Consider the following 18,253-nt stretch of genomic DNA (forward strand, 5'->3'; position numbering starts at 1 on the left):
AACAAGTACCTGAGCAGCCTGTGTGGACAGAAATGGTCGAATCCTTCTAATGTTGTAGAGAAGAAACCGACATGAGCGAGTCACATTAGCAACATGAGAGGAAAAGGACAGTTGATTGTCCATGGTTACCCCAAGGTTGCGAGCTGTGGCTGAAGGGGAGATCAGATCGTTGTGCAAGGATATAGCAAGATCATGACCTGGGGATGAATCACCTGGGATGAAGAGCAGCTCAGTTTTGCTAGGATTAAGCTTTAACTGATGAGCAGTCATCCATGATGAAATTTCTGCCAGACATGCAGAGATCCGGTCAGAAGCTGTGGCATCTGCGGGTGGGAAAGAGAAGATAAGTTGTGTATCATCAGCATAGCAGTGGTAAGAGAACCCATGTGAGGAAATAACTTCACCAAGAGAGTGAGTATACAGGGAGAAAAGAAGAGGACCAAGTACTGAGCCTTGTGGGACGCCAGTGGAGAGTCTGCGTGGAGTAGATGTCACTCCCCTCCATGTTACCTGATATGAGCGTCCTTCCAGGTAGGAAGCGAACCATTCCCAAGCTGATCCGCATATCCCAAGACTCCTGAGGGTGGCTAAGAGAGTCTTATGGTTAACCGTATCAAACGCTGCTGAAAGGTCAAGGAGGATAAGGACGGATGAGAGATTGGCTGATCTAGCAGCATGTAGTTTCTCAGAGACATCTAAAAGGGCTGTCTCTGTGGAATGAGCTGCTTTAAAGCCAGACTGGTTGGGGTCTTGGAGGTTGTTCTGTGATAGATCTGTGACAGACAGTTGATTAAAGACAATGCGTTCAAGAATTTTTGAAAGAAACGAGAGAAGTGATACCGGTCTGTAGTTACTGATGTCTGATGAGTCCACATGAGATTTGACTTGTCAACATAGCAATAGTATTTTTTTTTCATAACAATGGAACTCACTGAACCCAGTAACACAAGTTCAAAAACAAAACAAATGATGCTTATAATACAACAGTTATTGTCGTTCTGGTCTCGTTTGACTGGACTAGCAACAGTCCCACTGAACTCCTACTACAGTAAAGTTAGTGAACTCATCAGCAATTCTGACTTAAAATATGAAAGCTTATCAGATAAAAGATATTTTCACCAGATACACATTTAACAAATCATTGTGAGCTGGAAAGCCAACACGGTATCAAGTAGTGCGGCTTATTCTGGATGTATTTCAGCTCACAGAGCAAAAATGTCCATATTGTATCCGAAATATCAGTAACTGCAAGCTAGGATAAATCTGTCTCTAAAAGCATATGTTTAATACCATTCATAACAACAAACAGTATAAACATGTATCATAGCAGGTAGAGGAAAATATATGATCATTCAAATCCTTCAATAACTAACAATGAGAAAGCAGTGATTTTTGACCAAGTGGACCAATTGAACAGATTTCTTAGACCCTTTTGGACGATTTCTCATAGCCCACACCTGAGTGGGACGTTCTCACCTGCCTGAAGAAAGGCATGAAGGGGAAACAAAAACACCAGGGATCCATTCAGATAGATTACACACAATATGTGAAAGGAATTTTAGGTAACAGTTTAGAATAAGAACTAAAATAAAGTAGGAAGTAGAAACCGGGGAATGGAATCATCCAATCATGAGAGACTGATTCGAAACAAATATTGAAAAGCGAAAACAAGGCTCAAGCTCAACAAACCAGAATTGAAGAGAATTAGAAAACAAATTGAAAGAAGAAAACAAAACACCTCGACTGCCGTGCCAAGATTTAAGAGCTGACAGGGATAGAAATCAGAGCAAATTTAGCTTTTACTAGACCTACAGTATAAGTCATGATTTTCAGTCTGTTGTAACAAAATCATTATTTACTTAAGATATACTGGACGTATTTATCTGAAGAGAAATTGTTATAAAATAGTGAAGCTGTATAAGATGTGAAGATGAGAAAAAGGACTGCTCAAAAAGTTGAAAAGCAAATAACTTTCAGAATAATTACAGCTTAATCTTCTTCTCTTTTATCGCTTCTTGGCAGATTTCTTCCAGATTGTTAAATTTTGGCCCCAAATTCTGCAAAAGTCCTAGTTCATTTTTAGCGCTGCGGATAGAGAGCTTGTCCAGTGACACGGTGTCGTTGTTAGTCCCTTCGGAGTTGTAATTCTGTGGGTGATATTCAGGGAAGTCCTGATGCTCCTTATTAAGTTTTGAGAGCCTCTGCAGTAGTGAACCATCAGGAGAAGAAGGAGTTAAAATAAAGACCATAAACAAAGATTTGGCAGCGCTAAAACATCTCAGAATTAGAAAAAGAATAATGACACCTTCTGACTACTCGGATTTAAGATTTCAGCTGTATCGTTAATAAAAGAATAAAAAATAAAAAAAAGAGAGATTTTACCATTTGAAGGAGGTCTTCCATGTTAAAGCTGAAGGTTCTGCTCATCCCACTCTGAAACATGCAAGTAAGTGAGCATCAGAATACAGTATGTAGAAATAGTAGCTGCTGAATTTTAATAATAACCACTGAATAATTGGTGGCATTTTTTAAGCTTTTTTTTTTTTTTAGAAAATATATTGTCAAAAAGCTTTTAAAATCTTCTAGAACAACTTACCCAAACAGTGTCATATGCACTATTCCTACTATTTCTGGTCCAGGTCTGAGGGGACACAAAAAACAGGTGTTATAATGAACATTAGAACGCATTTCAGTTTCAAAACTATGGCTATATTTATTCCACATTCTTAAATGTTGAATAAGTTCGGAATAGGAATTTCTGTCATTCTATCCTCTCTCTCTCTCTCTCTCTCTCTCTCTCTCTCTCTATATATATATATATATATATATATATATATATATATATATATATATATATTTTATGAACATAAATAAATAAATAAATATATCTTCTTCTTCATCTTCTTCATCTTCTACCGCTTATCCGAACTACCTCGGGTCACGGGGAGCCTGTGCCTATCTCAGGCGTCATCGGGCATCAAGGCAGGATACACCCTGGACAGAGTGCCAACCCATCGCAGGGCACACACACACACTCTCATTCACTCATGCAATCACACACTACGGACAATTTTCCAGAGATGCCAATCAACCTACCATGCAGGACCGTGGGAGGAAACCGGAGTACCCGGAGGAAACCCCCGAGGCACAGGGAGAACAGGCAAACTCCACACACACAAGGCGGAGGCTGGAATCGAACCCTCAACCCTGGAGGTGTGAGGCAAACGTGCTAACCACTAAGCCACCGTGCCCCCTATTTATTTTCAAGTATCCAATTTTTTTAAGTGCTCTTCTCATTCAAACAGCAGTCAGTGTGTCAGAATTAAGTGACCCCGTAAAAAGGCACCTGACTCCAATGCACTAAGCACCATTTCACAATACACCTCTGGAATAATTTGGAATGCTAACTGTATGGCCCAGTATCTCTGAGCCTCAGTCATGCCCTGGAATGGTTTAAATCTTATCTGTCATATAGAAAGCTCAGTGTTAATATTGGGGAATATACATCAAAGGCTGCAGTTCTATCTTGTGGTGTTCCTCAAGGTTCTATTTTAGCTCCCATTGTTTTTAATTTACTGTATATATGCTCCCGTTAGGGTCTATTTTCAGGAAACATGGGCTGTCGTTCCATTGCTATGCGGACGACACTCAAGTTTATTTATCCCTAAAACCTAATCTTGATGGGCTGGAAACACTTAGGGCCTGTTTATCTGATGTGAAAGCTTGGTTATTTTTTAATTTTCTCAATTTTAATGAAAATAAAACTGAAATAATAGTTTTGCTTTAGTTAACTCTCCCAGTCAAATAACACTAGGTAATTTAACTATGTCTGCAAAGCCTTGGGTAAAGAACTTGGGCTTTGTTTTTGACGATGTAAAACATTAGTGACCTTAAAAAAGGGATAGTCAAATATGGGATCGGTGGAACTTACTGTCGACATTCCGTAGAGGTTCCTCGAGTCAGCTATATTAACTTCATTGTCTAGCTGTAAAAAATGACAGTATGAAACCTTTTAGAACGACTGTAACTCTGTTCTATTTAAATATACACACTACTACATAATTGCAAAACACATTAAGAACAGCAAAACCACGTGCACATTGCAAATTGCACACTGTGTATTTTTTTGATATTTCAAAAACAAAGTTACTTATATTATTAAAGCTAAGCGTAATGTTTTCTTATGTTTGTAGGTATGTATGTACCATTTAGACCATCATGCACGTTTATGTAATCAAATAAAAAGAAAGCAATTATTCTGCACGCACCTGCACACCGTTCTCTCTCTTCGAGTTCTTAAAATAACTGCTGGAGGAGAGCTGAAAATCAAAGAAAGAAGAATAGAAGGATGTTAGAAAAAGGTTTTGTATGAACTATAAAAGAATGGTGTCCAGAATGGAATAGGCAGCTACAGTAAGGGGATATCGTAGAGAGCATAAGGAAAGTTCATGTAGGGTAATTTGTCGATTAGAACAGAAAAGAAGGTAAACAAGTAGAGATAGAAATGGCAGAAAAGGAAAGATAAAAGTCAGATAATCCACAAACAAAAGGACCACAAATATACCTTTAAAGTTTTTTTTTCTGAAATCTAATTAAAGGACCACCACATGCAAAAGATGCATTTTAAAGGTACAAAAGACGTACCCTTGATAGTTACACCCTAGCAACAAAGTTTAGGGTAGTTTGGTACACTTATATTGTACGGAGATTGTAGAATAAAGTAAAGAAATGTAAAGGAGGATATGGTACAAGAAACAATAAAGTGGTGGAATGCAATAGTAAGGTTTTAGAAGTTTACAGGATGTGTGATGTGTCGTGTGGTCCGAGAGCTATGGTATGGTGGGATGGGAAGATGGGGTGGAGTTTAAAGGTCTTGGTAGGATATGGTGAAGTGGGCCAGGTTGTAGGACAATCAGAGTTATAAAGGAGTACTGTATGGGAAGAGGAAAGAGACCTCTTTTACATGTTTTAGTGGTTTCCTTGCAGCCAGTGCAGATTCAACTAATCAGCTAATTAATACCCTTCTTGAGTTGGGGGGGGGGTGTCTCTTAAAATAGAGCAGGGAAACTTTAAAATGTGATAAGATGAAGGTGAAGGGGTTACTCCAGAGTACACCAGGGTTGGGAACCTGTGGAATAGGATACTATTAAATTTGATTAATGTCAAAGATTAGAGCAGGTTAGAAAAACATACATAAAGCCAAATCTGTGCCAAAAAAAGGTGCGACTTGTTTGATGAGTAAAATCTTACAGTCGGCTCTTTGTCTGGCCTGCAAAATCACCAGACCTGAAACCCATAAAGAACCTGTGTGTACAAGTGAAACCAAAATAGGCTGACTTGTGCACACAGTGTATGAAAGATTTAGCTAAATAGCTAAGAAGTACCTCAACCCCCATACACAAGATTGGTGCAGTTAATAAGACCTGAGAAGATAACATAATATGGATCTTTAAAAAAAGCCCTCAATCTTCAGGTGCATAAAATGAGATAAGGATGTCTTCTAAATGTCCGAAATGTAAATTTTAGCCTGTGCATATACAGTATAGCTTGTATATGCGTTAAAATATCAAATTATGGAGTACAAACCTGTTCTTTAAGTACATTCTTCTTGTCAATTGGACTCGGGAGGAATGGATTAGTCTAACAGGAAAATATAAAAAAACACAATATTACAGGTTCAACTAGGGTGAAGGTTCAACATCATGTCTAAAAATGTCAGATTAAATCACGATATATTAGATATTTTGATCCATTTTTTCTCAAAATGTCTCATGCCATTGTCATTGTTTATGTAAATGTATATTATTAAGAGCTCTATATAAATAAATAAAATAAATCGAATTAAATTAAATGTCTCTTTCTAAAGTTTACTACATTTGTATTGTGGTAACTTGATGCCAGTTCCTTTCTGTGACAGACTTTAATAATGACAGGGTATCTGACATTCCTAGATTACAGACTTCCTGGTAATCTACTGATAGGGAACATGCATCATCAGGTAAGAGATCTGCAGCAACTCTACATCAATGACATTAGAAGACAAGCGGAAGTCCAGAAATTATAAAGTTTATTTGGTGTGAACAGCATTGTTTTAAATCAGCATGCACACACCTTGCAGCTTGAACCTCCTCCTTCATCATTGTAGGCCACCAGGGTTTGGGTTCCGTCAAATTGCAAGTATTGTTTGAAGATTTTTTTCTCTCGACACTCGCAGAAGAAACAAAGGCAGAGCAGAACTGTGGAACAAATGTTTAGTCTTTACCTGCCTCTCTTAATACGTATGTATTACAAAGTAATAAATAAATCAGATGTTTTTAATAAAAAACAATGGGAAAATTCATACAGTAGATTACAGGATTTTCATCAATCTGGGAAGTAGAGATCTCTGTTTTCTCTGTTAATTTTATTAGACTGGTCCAAAATACTTTTTCAGGAGATTTCAACATATGCTTTTAAATCTTGACTACATTTTAAAATTAAAAGCATAAAAAAAGCTTTGTAAGGAAATATGCCATAGTTTTAGCTGCAAATCAGTTTACAGCTGACAGTTTTTGCAAAGCGCACATCTAAATAATCATCATCTCAAATGTCAGTGTATTTTAGATTTGTTAATACAGTAATACCTCGAGATACGAGTTTAATTCGTTCCGTGACTTTGCTCGTTTCTCAAATTGCTCGTATCTCAAAACAATTTTCCCCATTTAAATGATTTGAAATCCCATTAATCCGTTCCAGCTCGCAAAATTCCACTCCAGTTGTTTTGTTTATGTGTTTTGAATATGAAAAATGTACAGTACTGTATTTATAAATGACAAATATTGTATAAAAACATACAGTAATAAAAGAGAATGTTAAAAAAAAAATAAACTGGTTTTACTTCACGGAAGAGGCGCACGGAGGTTGAGGGAGGAGTAAACAGGCGGAGGAGTTAGGAGGAATTACACTTTCGCTTTCGTTCACTTACTTTACACTTAAATGGAACTTAACTAAACTTCACTCAAATTAACGAACTTAACTGAAATTCTCTTAACTTAACTGAACTTAATTGCTACAATTTCTGTTTTCTTTACATTAATTTTGCTTAATTTTCTTCATCGCTTTTCTCTTCACTTGTTTTTGCCTTTTTTGTCACTCTTTCCTCACTAACATCTGCCGGTCGTTTTAATAAAAACCTGTCCGGTCGGCATATCAGATGCGGTGTAGTCGCACAAGTTAAAATTTTTTAACGGATCCAACGCTCAAAACGGATCCGAAAATTACGGATCCGCAGATGGTCGGCACCTCACACAGCGCCTTTGCGACTCTCCATTGGAAATGAACGACTTCCTGTTTATCGGCCGTCGTTTGTCGAATGCAGTGGAGACGCGGCTTTAACCGAGTGAGACGCGGGAAGCTGAGGCGGGGGAAACAGAGCACACGTGGTTGTTGGGGATGTTTGTTTCGGCCGTGGCAGCTCGGATGCTCGTATCTCAAAAATATGCTCATATCTCACGGCAAAAATTTGGTCGAATCACAGCTCGTATCTCAAAAAATTTGTATGTCAAAGCACTCATATCTCGAGGTATCACTAATTTTGCTTGGTCATGTAATCTTATCAGAAGTGGCTTCAAAGAGTAGCAGCTTATTTTACTATTAAGCTTTACTAAACCTATTTTACTCTGGTCACTGACACACTGACACACGACCAAACAATGTAGACAAACGTTCAAGTACCCTGTCATTACGTATGGGCTGTTTTATAACTCCCGAACTGTGAGGCCACAGTCAAGTCAAACAAGGAACTATTTTAAGCTTAACTGTCTGCCTCAAAAACAAACAGCTTCCTTTTACTTGCAAACTAAAAAAAAAACAGGAAAAGGGGATTTTTTACCAGTATTTTTCTTCTTGAGAATTTTCCAGCAATTGATCTTCAAAGTTTTCAGATATTTCAAATTACAGATTAATTACTGCTGAAGTGAGTCAAAATCGGGTTAGAAAAGTGTCATTAGAAGACACAACGAAAAACTTCTCATAAAAGCAAAATTGAATTTTTTTTTATATTGTATTCTTCACTGGTGCATGGGATTTTTAATTATGTCTGATTTTAGCAGACGTATGACTATAATTGCATTTTTAAAGAAACACTCACGAGCCATTAAGAGCAGTGCTCCCAATAGAATTCCTATAGCTGCTCCATGGAGGGTGGAGGATCGAGGTAGGAAGTCTTCACACACGTTTTCTTTTGCGCATCTACACAAGACCACTTCAAAATTTTCATTTGTTGGCAACCCCTGTTGGTCTGCAATCGTCAGTGGAACAGTGTATGTCCCGTAAGGCAGACTTGTCAGGCTAATCAATGCGGACTTGTCCCCTGTGGCAATACATATATGCAGATTATTAGAAAGCTAGAGGACATGCAGATGATTAAACCCGTCTCCGCCTTGTGTGTGTGGAGTTTGCATGTTCTCCCCGTGCCTCGGGGGTTTCCTCCGGGTACTCCGGTTTCCTCCCCGGTCCAAAGACATGCATGGTAGGTTGATTGGCATCTCTGGAAAATTGTCTGTAGTGTGTGATTGCGTGAGTGATTGAGAGTGTGTGTGTGCCCTGTGATGGGTCGGCACTCCGTCCAGGGTGTATCCTGCCTTGATGCCCGATGACGCCTGAGATATGCACAGGCTCCCCGTGACCCGAGGTAGTTCGGATAAGCGGTAGAAAATGAATGAATGAATGAATGAACATCAGAATGTAGAAGAAATTTTGGAAGATGAAAATAAGTCTGGCAGCAGCATTCTGGACCAATTACAAGGGCTGGTTGTCATGCAGAGGCAAACCTACCGCAAGCTAGTTGCAGTAGTCCAAGCTTCAGATGACAGGGTACTGAACAAACGGGTCACAGGGAACCTGTGCCTATCTCAGGCATCATCGGGCATCAAGGCAGGATACACCCTGAACGGAGTGCCAACCCATCGCAGGGCACACACACTCTCACTCACTCACGCAATCACACACTACGGACAATTTTCCAGAGATGCCAATCTACCTACCATGCATGTCTTTGGACCGGGGTAGGAAACCGGAGTACTTGGAGTACATGGAGTACTTGGAGTACATGGAGTACTTGGAGTACATGGAGTACTTGGAGTACTACCCCGAAGCACGGGGAGAACATGCAAACTCCACACACACAAGGCGGAGGCGGGAATCGAACCCCCAACCCTGGAGGTGTGAGGCGAACGTACTAACCACTAAGCCACCGTGACCCCTGATTGAATCAGCTTATTCAAACAGACAACTTTACCATATCAACAATTACACATGTTCACAGTTTTCTGGCATTCAAGACCTTCCGAAAGGTACCTTTAGTAAGCAATAATGAATTAGAACAAGCTAGCAACCATAGTAGTTTTCTGTTTTTCTCTCTACACACCTGAGCTTGGATGAAGCTTCCACAGATTCTTCAGCTTCTGATCGTCACTACCAAGTTTGAAGGTGAAGGGTCCACCAAATGGATACTCATCTGCATCCACTGGTATTACATCAACACTGTCATATTTGTTCACACACAGCGATGTACTGTTGATGGTTAGACGAGGTGCATTATCATTCTTATCGCTCAGATGGACCACAAGAGTCCCTGTACCTGTGGCAGGAGGTTTCCCTGTGTTGGATAACAGCGAGAGAATCATTACGAGCATGACGAGTACTAATTTACATAGCCATCATTTTACACAAAGAATAAAAACATTAGAAATTAGCCACATTTGCAGAATGTTGCCTAATAAACACTTTAATAATACTTTAATAATGTAAGGAGACCACCTGCCTATCCCCCTCCACACCACCAGAGGCATCCTTCATTGGAGTTCTGATCACTTCCAGTTCCCAGCATATTTAGGCTGGTTTTTCTTATTGATCTACACATTAGTTCTTCTTCTCTACCGAGTCGTTTCAGACATGGAGTAAAGTCTCAATATTTTAATGTAAGGTTTACAGGTAAAAAATAAATAAATAAATAAAAATAAAAAGTTGGGAATGTGTTGTTTCAATCAATAGACTAGAATAGAAGCCTTTATTATTGCCACATATACATTACAGCACAGCGGAATTCTTTTCTTCACATATCCCAACTGAGGAGTTTGGGGTCAGAGTGCAGGGGCAGCTATGATACAGCACCCCTGGATCAAGGGCCCAGCAGTGACAGCTTGGCAGTGCTGGGGCTTGAACCCTGATCCTTTAATCAACAAACCAGAGCCTTAACCACTTGAGCCAACACTGCCCAATGACAATGATATTTGGTGCAGTGTGGTCAATCACGAAGTGTTGAGTGTTTCATCACCACAAAATGTAATCTTTTCCTATTACATCATGTCCCCGACTTTTTTCCTTTCAATTATAAGTGGAAAGTAAGCGAACAATTAGATATTTATATTTAGGAAGAGCAACATATCATCGCTGTCAGGCGGAATCCTCGTATCTCCAAAACCGTTATTTTTCAGGAAATAAAAAAAAAACGCCGTACCTTATCTGCAGTGCACAGGGTTTAGTCCGCGTTGCAGTGGATTGTCTTGCGCTAAATTCCTGTCCTCAGACGAGCAACAGAACTAGCGGGGGTCAAGATTTTTTTTTCTTTGAGCCCACTGTTTTGAAGACATTTACCTCAGAAGACGTGTCGATTTGTTGCGATTCTTCTTGAGGAGAAATATGAAGCAAAACTCTCCCGCAGAGTGAGGAAGAGGTGGACAGTTGAAGTGTCCAATGGAGTTATGAGATTTGCGCTCAAGCTATTTTCAAGACTTTAGATTGGTTAATAACTTGTAAAAATAACAGTCCCATGTGGGGACTGACCAATAGCATCGATATGTGAAAAAATATGAAATTGACAAAATTTGGACATACGAGGTTTCTGCCCGACAGCGACGATATTATGGTGTAACACTATAGAAAATCCACAAAATATATCTGATAATAAATGCAGCTTGTCAAAAAAGTATTAGTACTGTTGTATCATAACAACAGTATCATGTATTATAACATATTCTTTCAGATGCATTCCATTTACAGAAAGTTAAGAAATTCTGTTTGGTTATCGTACCATCGTCTATTGCTCGCATCACGACAGTGTAGGTATTCTTTTTGACGTATGGAGACTCGCGGTCCATCTTCCTTTTCGCGGAAACCGTGCCTGTTTTTGGGTGTACGGACACCCATTTAGCTGGATCTTCTACTAACTCGTGCCTTAAAGCAAGAACAGTTGTGTACAGATCAAGAAATTATTGCCCTTGATATGTTTACACTCATGATATGAAAAATGTGTCAAGCAAAATTGCTGTATAAATTTACACACCTTGTCCTAACTCTGAATAAAACTTTATTTAACTTGACTTTTTACACATACCTGATCTTATTTGGGTCTGAATCTTCGTCTGTGACTACGGGAGTGTACAACACTTGTCCGGGTTCTTCTTCCTCGACTAAATAAATCGTTTTAATAAAATTCTGATACACAGGTGGGTCATTTAAATCAATGATTTTGATAGGGACTTTAATCTTGCTGTTATTTTTTAAAGTCTCTGGAATGGGACTAACTGGCTTTCCGTCAGCGCATAAAAATAATGGCTCCTCATTGTCTACTCCTATTTCCAGTTCAGTTAGAGTAGTTCTCTCATAATCCTTTGCCTGTAGAAAAAGGACATAAATGTCGACATATTAAATCTCTTTCTCACAAAAAAGCATATTCATAAAGTTTATTAAAAAGAAATCTACTGCTGAAGCAAATATACAGAGCAAATACACTTAATTTTTAAGTCAGTTAAACTTAATAATCTGACAACTGGCAAATGCACACTTGTATTTCTATTTCACTTCTATTGTGAATTTTTGAAATCTACCTTGATGACAGTCAAAACTCCTTCGTTGGTAAGTGGGTCTGTTTCAATCTTGTAGTTGCCGTCCTCATTACCCTTCAGGATAGTGAACACTGCTCTGGATCCTGGAGTGTTAGGATTGTCCTTATCTTTCACAGGAATCCTTAAAATTTCCTTATTGGTTTCTGTTTCATTAACCTCAATAATGTGCTGGACCAACAGAAATATAAATACATCATGGTTTGCTTCAAATAGTTTTGGAGTTTAGTAGACGCGCCACGAGAATATACTGTACACGGGACGTTTCGTTCCTTTTACTATTAACGGAAAACAATTTTAGCATTAGGAATAAATCACTTCAGAACATTTTTGTAAAACAATTAACTTCACTTTAACACTTTTGCCCCAGCTGTTGATTATTAGTTCTAACAGCACAGCAAAGAGTGTTTTATTCCTTATGTAACAGATTATTTTAATCCTTACCTTTGGAGCAGCAATCTCAGGTGTGTGAGTGTTGGAGTCGGTGATGTCGATATTAACCGTCGCAGTGGATGAGAGTGAAGGCTTTCCGTGATCTCGTGCTTCAACGAGAATTCTGTAAGACCTTATTTTCTAAAATATGTAAGATAATAACAGCTCTGACAATAATGCAATTGCAAATCACTGGGTTATATTAAAGCAAGTTTCAGCCTGTTGATTATATATATCGTCGCTGTCGGGCGGAAACCTCGTATGTCCAAATTTGGTCAATTTCATATTTTTTCACATATCGATGCTATTGGTCAGTCCCCACGTGGGTCTGTTATTTTTACAAGTTATTAAACAATCTAAAGTCTTGAAAATAGCTTGAGCGCAAATCTCATAACTCCATTGGACACTTCAACTGTCCACCTCTTCCTCACTCCGCGGGAGAGCTTCGCGGCATATTTCTCCTCAAGAAGAGTCGCAACGAATCAACATGTCTTCTGAGGTAAATGTCTTCAAAACACTGGGCTCAAAGAAAAAAAAATCTTGACCCCCGCTAGACCTGGTGCTCGTCTGAGGACAGGAATTTAGTGCAAGACAATCCACTGCAACGCAGACTAAACCCTGTGCACTGCAGATAAGGTACAGCGTTTTTTTAATTTCCTGAAAAATAATGGTTTTGGAGATACGAGGATTCCGCCCGACAGCAACGATATATATATATATATATATATATATATATATATATATATATATATATATATATATATATATATATATACATATATATATATATACATATATATATGTATATATATATATATATATGTATATATATATATATATATATATATATATATATATATATATATATATATATATATACATACATATATATATATATATATGTATATATATATGTATATATATATATACATATATATATATATATATATACATATATATATATATATATATATATATATATATATATATATCACATAAACAGCACTAATAATGTAATGATACTAACATAACATGATACTGTTTTTACTCTAGGATTTACAGTATTTACTTTATATGAGAGCTGTATTCATGTTCGATGAACGTGAATTAAAGATGGATTTGGCTGAAGGTGTGTGTGTGGTAATGAGGTCACACAACACATCTTGGCCCAAATCTGCAGAAAATCTGTGGTAAGTTTGTGGTAAAAATGGGAAGCTCCTCTGGATATTACAGACTTTGGTTAAAAAACCTGGAGAGACTGATTTTGCTGTGTGTACGGTCTCACTCACATCATAATCAAAGCATCCGCTGAATTCAAGCTTTGAGAACTTCTTGTCTGGGGTTTTCAGAGACAGTTTGGGCAAAGGAGGTTGCTGAGACACTATCCTCATGGATATGCGGGAGTTATCGTTGCCTTCTTCATCTCGGTCGCTCGCATGCAGAGAAAAAGGTAACTCACCTAATGCAGTGAGAATGGACAATAATTAGGATGTGTGGAGTTTCATATAGGAACTGGAACTGTATATGCTGTACAGTATATGGCAATTTTTTAAATAAGAAATATGCAAGATGAAAGGTGCTGAATTCATCCTGCATGTCCTCAAAATTTCACTATGGCATGAAATTTAATGTCTAAAACAACCTGAACAAATCACAGCTCTCAAATCACTCTCTCTCTCTCAATCATTTTCTACCGCTTATACGAACTACCTCGGGTCACTATCTCAGGCGTCATCGGGCATGAAGGCAGGATACACCCTGGACAGAGTGCCAACCCATCGCAGGGCACACACACACTCTCATTCACTCACGCACTCACACACTAGGGACAATTTTCCAGAGATGCCAATCAACCTACCATGCATGTCTTTGGACCGGGGGAGGAAACCGGAGTACCCGGAGGAAACCCCCGAGGCACGGGGAGAACATGCAAACTCCACACACACAAGGTGGAGGCGGGAATCGAACCCCCAACCCTGGAGGTGTGAGGCGAACGTGCTAACCACTAAGCCACCGTGTCCCCCCAGTTCAAATCACAAATTCCTTATTAAATTTATTGTCATTTTAGAAACCGCTAATACTGTAGGTTTTTTAGATATTATAAGGTATTTCAAGATGGTTAACGATAGAAACAGAAATTCACCTGCTGCTGTTAAAATGCAGATTGAAGACAGTGTACTTTAAGTTTAATTTTTAAAAACTTTAATCTAAAACTAAAAGGTCAAGAGCATGTAACCTAATGGCTTCCATGTTTTACAACTGATTTGTATGGACATGGATTTCATACCCATTAGAAAGGTTCCTTGGATACAAAAGGGTTTAAGAACCTCAGCAATAAAGAATTCAGACTATTGAATATATAATTGCTTCTAACTGACTATAATAGACTTCTAAACAGACGAATTTTCAAATGTTAATGTATAAAATGTGCACCATCCTCACCTTCATTTATGTTCTCCGGAAGTTTTACATTTAAAACTTGAGGAGTGAACAGAGGTGCGTTATCATTCTTATCTTGTATGGCCACATCGAAGGACAACGTGTTGTCAAGGAGCTGACCAGTTGCTATATCGTGTACATTGAACTGCACCTAGTTATAAATCATATAATTAGATATATACAGAAATGTCATTAGCATTTAGTGTTTTTTTAGTTAAACAGTAACAGACTCGCTTCAGGAACTTGCTATTTAATACACACTGGAAATGTGCATTCAAAGAAGATGAAAATTTAATGACTTACATGGAAAATGGGATATGTTTCTCTGTCTATTGACTTGTGCATGAAGACGTCACCAGTTTTTTCATCTATGCTTAATATACCGTTTGGCTCTTCCGTCACCCCGTGGCCAGTAATGCTGAACCTGACAGAATGGCTTGATTGCTTATCGTTGAACAACTGGTGCAAAAAGAATGAAAGGAAAGATTTGATTAATTAAGCCAATGAATCTTATATTTTGTAGAACATATGAGGACAATTTCGATGACGTTCATAAATGTAGGGCAGTCTAGGAAAACCTTGACAGAGTAACTGATTCTAAGAATCATAAACAGATTATAACCTGAAGGGATTCGATTCATGTCAGCTTTCATGTCTACAGCAACACAACTATCCAACAATATGATCGAATGTGTAATCTAAAAACGTCATATTTGCAAATCCCTGATTCTCATTTCCATGTCTAAAAAAGTGATATTATCATTTACAGCATTTAGCAGACGTCCTTAGCCAGAGCGACTTGCATTTTATCTCTTTTTTTTTTGACTGAGCAATTGAGGGTTAAGGGCCTTGCTCAGGGGCCCAGCAGTGACAGCTTAGTGGACGTAGGAATCGAACTCACAACCTTCTGAACGGTAGCCCAACACCTTAACCACTAGGCTACCACATTCCACGTACCATGTTATCAAACGTACAGAATTTCTGGGCCTTTTTTTGGAGCTGACACATCAATCTGGTTTTTTTTTAGATATAGAAAAAATTTGCCTGGCAGATTTGAATCGAAAATAATTTAGTGGACATTAAAATAAAAAAGTTGTTGGTCAAACTGCCTCCTTTCTCATTTACTGTGATTTCTACGGAAAAAACAGTTCTACATGATTTTATCTTCTCTGAAATCTGAGGGGTCTGTATTTTCCAGATTCTGATGTATTTGTTCCAGACCCGTAACATCGTATTGAAGACCAACGTTTGTAATGACCTACCTTCGTTATTTTTACAGGAAAAGGTCCGGGACTTTCCTCCTCTAGTTCAATCGTAGTCAACACCCATCTCCTCTTGGATCGAATGAGCACTCGCTCCTTAGAAAGAATGTTAATTGGTTTAAAACACTCATTTAAGATAAAATTACTTTTATTTTAATCCTAATCACCTTTACTATCATTTGTGAGTCTAAACACAACAAATATATTAATCTTTTTAAATTGTGCGGACAGTAAAAGCCGTAATGCTGATTTCTTCGTATTCGCATGTGTATGTTGATAAAAGACAGTCAACATTAAATGAAGTTGCTCATGCAGCTGATTCACATTTAGTCACAGCCATAAAACTCTTTAAAAAGCGAAAGTGTGTGGCACATACAGTAGTCACACAACATTGAGTAAACTTTCAATAGGTAGCATTTATTTAATCAAGAGTTTTATTAGTCATAATTAGGATTATATAATAGAGCTGATTTCGATTGCTTTCTTTCAAGTATTTAATATTCTACCGCTTATCCGAACTACCTCGGGTCACGGGGAGCCTGTGCCTATCTCAGGCGTCATCGGGCATCAAGGCAGGATACACTCTGGACGGAGTGCCAACCCATCGCAGGGCTATGAAACCATTTATTTCACAAAATTTTAGTTCAATTAACTTGACAGTAAATCACTCAGCAATGATATGATTGCAAGCTGATCGATCCATGCCTTATTTTATTTAACCCTTGTATGATGTTCAGGTCTGTGGGACCCATATTCATAAACAAATCTTTTTTATTTATTTATTTATTTTATTTACGTTTCCTTGTAAATTTGTTGATTTTTCCCACCCACAACTACAACTCATTAAATTAGATTTTTTTTATTACATTTTATTAAAAAACAACAAAAAACGAGTAGCACTTTAATTAAAAAATGTGATATAATAAAGGTAAATGTCAAATATTAAGCATATATGCTGTATATATTGCTTGTAATTGGGATGAAGTAAACATCTGTAGAGTGTTTTAACATAAAATTTTGGACTGTGTTGAATTAAAAACCCAATAATGCAGCGGGTCAAACAGACCCACGAACACTGGCTGAGTAACAAAAATACGAACAACATACAGTACAAGGGTTAAATGTGCTTTGAACTCATAGCTTACATTTTTCCCGACATCTTTCTCTTCTTCACGTGCCCATTTACCGTAGGAGGTCTCGGGCCACTGTGGAAAACAAACAATAAAATGAACACCGACAAAGATAAAGACTTGTGCAGGAGTAATAATGTGTTCGCTTTTAGAACTAAACCTGCAGTTACAGTTGAGACAAAAAGTTCATATGCAATGATGTTAAAGTTATTTTATTCTAGTTTTTCCACAATTCTACAAATTTCAATAATAAGTCGATTTAAAATAAAATTTACTATAAAATTATTTCACTTTAATTCACTATTCCAGAATTTCAGGTGAATAAAAGTTTAGATACAGCAAATATTTTGAAAAAAAAAATAAATAAATAATAAATATTTCCTGATTATTTAACTGTAATTACTGAGCATTAGTAGTAGTGCAGCTGCGGCCATAAAGGGACCAACTTCTAGAAACGGCCGTTGTGCAACTTGATACAAAAGAAAAATCCAACACAGGTCTTCTAGGTCTTCTGTGTTACCTTTCTCACTGTCTAGTATTGTTCAATTTTTCCTCCTGTGACTATGCCATTTTTTATTTTTATTTTTTTTCTATTCTCCATATATCCTTTGAATACATTTAAAAAATGTTTTTTATTAAATAATTCAAAGTAGCTACAGATAAGTTTCTGTAACACCTTGTATCACACCTAAAGTTAGAGTAAGTGAGGAAGATTTCTGCAGGTTTATTTAATTTCTATTTTATTTAATTCAATAAGTGGAAATTAAAATTAAATCATTTCAATTTATGCATTTGCACGATCGAGTACTGATTAAAAGTTCCTCGTTTACTTTGAAGCATGTAAATCCACGGTTGTCAACTTTAGCTGAAACCCTAAGAAATCTTGTGCTAAATTCACTTTTAGACTTATACTGTAGACGTGATGACCGACCCATAACATGTTCAGCTAAAAAGTCATGAAAAAAGAGTTTAACAAGTAAACCTATGCATGACTCAGACTACATCAAGTAAAACAATATCCATGTTCAGAGAGAAGAAATCCCTTCAAAGTAAAAACCTTTTGAGATAAAAGACTCAAATCATGAAATCTTGGTGCTAGCATTGCTCT

At 37.6% G+C, this 18,253-nt stretch overlaps 1 protein-coding gene across 1 annotated transcript in view; it reads right to left on the bottom strand.

The window, feature by feature from the left end:
- Positions 1-1,264: 1,264 nt before the first annotated feature.
- LOC132862412 (cadherin-like protein 26) overlaps positions 1,265-18,253 on the bottom strand; it is a 17,290-nt gene continuing 301 nt past the window's right edge. The window contains exons 2-19 of the mRNA XM_060894414.1: positions 17,161-17,220; positions 16,016-16,111; positions 15,057-15,212; positions 14,757-14,904; positions 13,604-13,773; positions 12,327-12,455; positions 11,868-12,053; positions 11,375-11,655; positions 11,072-11,214; positions 9,407-9,637; positions 8,129-8,350; positions 6,112-6,236; positions 5,587-5,640; positions 4,269-4,319; positions 3,932-3,985; positions 2,597-2,641; positions 2,383-2,433; positions 1,265-2,201 (exon numbers count right to left, since the gene is read on the bottom strand). Coding sequence (XP_060750397.1) covers positions 1,983-2,201; positions 2,383-2,433; positions 2,597-2,641; positions 3,932-3,985; positions 4,269-4,319; positions 5,587-5,640; positions 6,112-6,236; positions 8,129-8,350; positions 9,407-9,637; positions 11,072-11,214; positions 11,375-11,655; positions 11,868-12,053; positions 12,327-12,455; positions 13,604-13,773; positions 14,757-14,904; positions 15,057-15,212; positions 16,016-16,111; positions 17,161-17,220 — 2,421 coding nt within the window. The 3' untranslated portion in view covers positions 1,265-1,982. The remainder of the gene's footprint in view (positions 2,202-2,382; positions 2,434-2,596; positions 2,642-3,931; positions 3,986-4,268; positions 4,320-5,586; positions 5,641-6,111; positions 6,237-8,128; positions 8,351-9,406; positions 9,638-11,071; positions 11,215-11,374; positions 11,656-11,867; positions 12,054-12,326; positions 12,456-13,603; positions 13,774-14,756; positions 14,905-15,056; positions 15,213-16,015; positions 16,112-17,160; positions 17,221-18,253) is intronic.

This window comes from Tachysurus vachellii, chromosome 19, assembly GCF_030014155.1.
Source record: "Tachysurus vachellii isolate PV-2020 chromosome 19, HZAU_Pvac_v1, whole genome shotgun sequence".
NCBI lineage: Eukaryota > Metazoa > Chordata > Actinopteri > Siluriformes > Bagridae > Tachysurus > Tachysurus vachellii.